At 40.6% G+C, this 2,207-nt stretch overlaps 1 protein-coding gene across 1 annotated transcript in view; it reads left to right on the forward strand.

Annotated features, from left to right (window-relative positions):
• The first annotated feature begins 710 nt into the window (after positions 1–710).
• LOC122788660 (nucleolysin TIAR-like) overlaps positions 711–2,207 on the forward strand; it is an 859,280-nt gene continuing 857,783 nt past the window's right edge. The window contains exon 1 of the mRNA XM_044055556.1: positions 711–740. Within this exon, the coding sequence (XP_043911491.1) occupies positions 711–740 (30 nt within the window). The remainder of the gene's footprint in view (positions 741–2,207) is intronic.

Raw genomic sequence — 2,207 nt, forward strand, 5'->3', positions numbered from 1 at the left:
TGTCAGTTTTACAGATGTACTGGTCACACAAAATGAAATACTGGCAGCGCGAACTTGTAGGGGTTTATACCGGCAAAATAATTACCAAGCAACGTTTACAAGATGTACCCGATATGTTGCTTGAGGTGATAGGATGAAAGCTATGTCTACAGGTTGGTTACAAATTTACAATCCCTTAGTGCGGTTTCAAGGCATTGGTATTTCAACCTTTAATCATAAAAATGGTAGAACATGCCCTTAAAAACTTTAACAAGCGTCAGTTGAAAAGCAGGTCACTTTCAGAATAGAAAATCTTCAGAAACTTTAATTTAGTTATTCAGTAGTGTATGAATCCTTGGAAATATAACAGCGTGAGGGGGTACGGCTTCACTTCACAGCAGCACAAAGTGGTTGGGCTTTAACAGAAAAGTACCCATTAGACATTTAACATGGGGCACTGTGGTTTACAAATTCACTTAGAAAAAAGTAGCAGAACAGGATTACTTAAGACATTTACATAAGCACAGAGATTTAGACATGCAATTAAAAGTATAGCAGATAACATGATGGTTGCTCATACAGTATGTTTAACAGAGAATCTTGAAGATGTACTCAAGATAAGAGAAGGAAAACTAAACAAGGAAGAGAATACAGACAAGTTCATATTTGGTGCATTGACATTTTAAGGGAAAGCTTTTCAACTTAGTCTATGGGAGAATTAATGGATATAGATGGGACAGTGGGGAGTAGGCAGTGAGTTGGTAAGTAACATGCGATAATACATAGTACATCTCTGGGAGTTTTAAAGAGGGGTTGGATAGTGGGTAGGAGAAAGGTATAGTGGGTAAGGGGAAATGTTGAACATGTTACAGCTCTCTCCACTTACCATGATCACAGATGTTGAGTAGATCAGTGCTGCTGTACCCTTTTTCCCACCCTCCATCCCCTCTTTTCTTGCTACCTTTCCTTGAGTCAATGTGGACCTAAGCCTCCCCCCACTCATCACCCCCTCCCTTAACCCTTCCTTTCTTCACTTTCGCTCAGGATCCTTGACATGTGCTCAGGGCAGTAGGACCCCCTTAATCTTGAAAAAAAGGCTTTAAGATAATGCTGGATGATACCAGTTTCATACCACGTCTGGACATATGACCACTAGCTGGGGGTACAATGAAAAGACTCTGGTATTTGGGCCAGGAGCAAACTTCTGGCATGGGACGAGACCAAGACAATGTTGACTACAATGGAGACGTGCCAAGTTGCACAAGAAAAAAAGGTACTTTTCCATTATCAGAGCAACAGCTGTAAAAGCAGGTGGAATGTTAGCAACACATTCATGTTTATGAATTTGCACCATAACCAGGACTTCTAAGTTAGACGGTTAAGTACTTGGACAAGAAATGCAAGTTATGTCCAAAGTGAAGAAACATTTTAAAATCAATACTCGCTCTGCTTTTTACCTTTTTAGTGCAGAATCTCGTTATCAAAATAAATAACCAAAAATATATCAAATGTGAAAGATGCCCAACCATCCCAAATGCTATCACTGTTCAAAGTGAGACCACTGAGCATCAGGACTAGCCTCCTAGTACCACTACCCAAACCCTACACTGTAAACATGCATGGGTAGAATTACAAGTACATTCTCCTACTTGACTCTAATCTATTCACCCATCCAATGAGGTCCTTTAATGTGCAACAAAGGACTCTTTTCATTTATTTCCTCCATAACCCAAATATGACAGACTTAACCAGCAGAAATAAAATATTAGTGATTCACAGTGGGACCATTTTGACCCAAACGGCAAGGGAGGGTAGGAGGAACAGTCGCAGGCCCCACCTGAATACCCTAAACCCCCCCATTGTAATCCCGGCTGCTCTGCTATTATTCGGGCAACAGCTGTGCATGGATTACAAACACTAGCTACTGCATTTACGGTGCTGCCCCAATAAAATCTTCACTACTGTGATATTTTCTCATGTTTTAAACATGTAGCAAAACAAGCCTCTTAAGCTTCCCTTAAGGACTCCTCTCGAACCTCTTCCAAGAACAAATCCAAAAATGTACAGTTGTGTACACTTACCATAAATGTAGATGTTCGTGTATTCACTGTTGTAGTCATTACATTTGGGTAATCTGCTGGCAGGTTGTCCTCAGTCGGCCAGAACATCAAAGTCTTGGGCCATTGTTTTCTGATCAGGTTGTAGTATACATGCGCTGCATTGTCTCA

Source organism: Protopterus annectens, chromosome 14.part0 (assembly GCF_019279795.1).
Source record: "Protopterus annectens isolate FY-2018-M chromosome 14.part0, PAN1.0, whole genome shotgun sequence".
Lineage (NCBI taxonomy): Eukaryota > Metazoa > Chordata > Ceratodontiformes > Protopteridae > Protopterus > Protopterus annectens.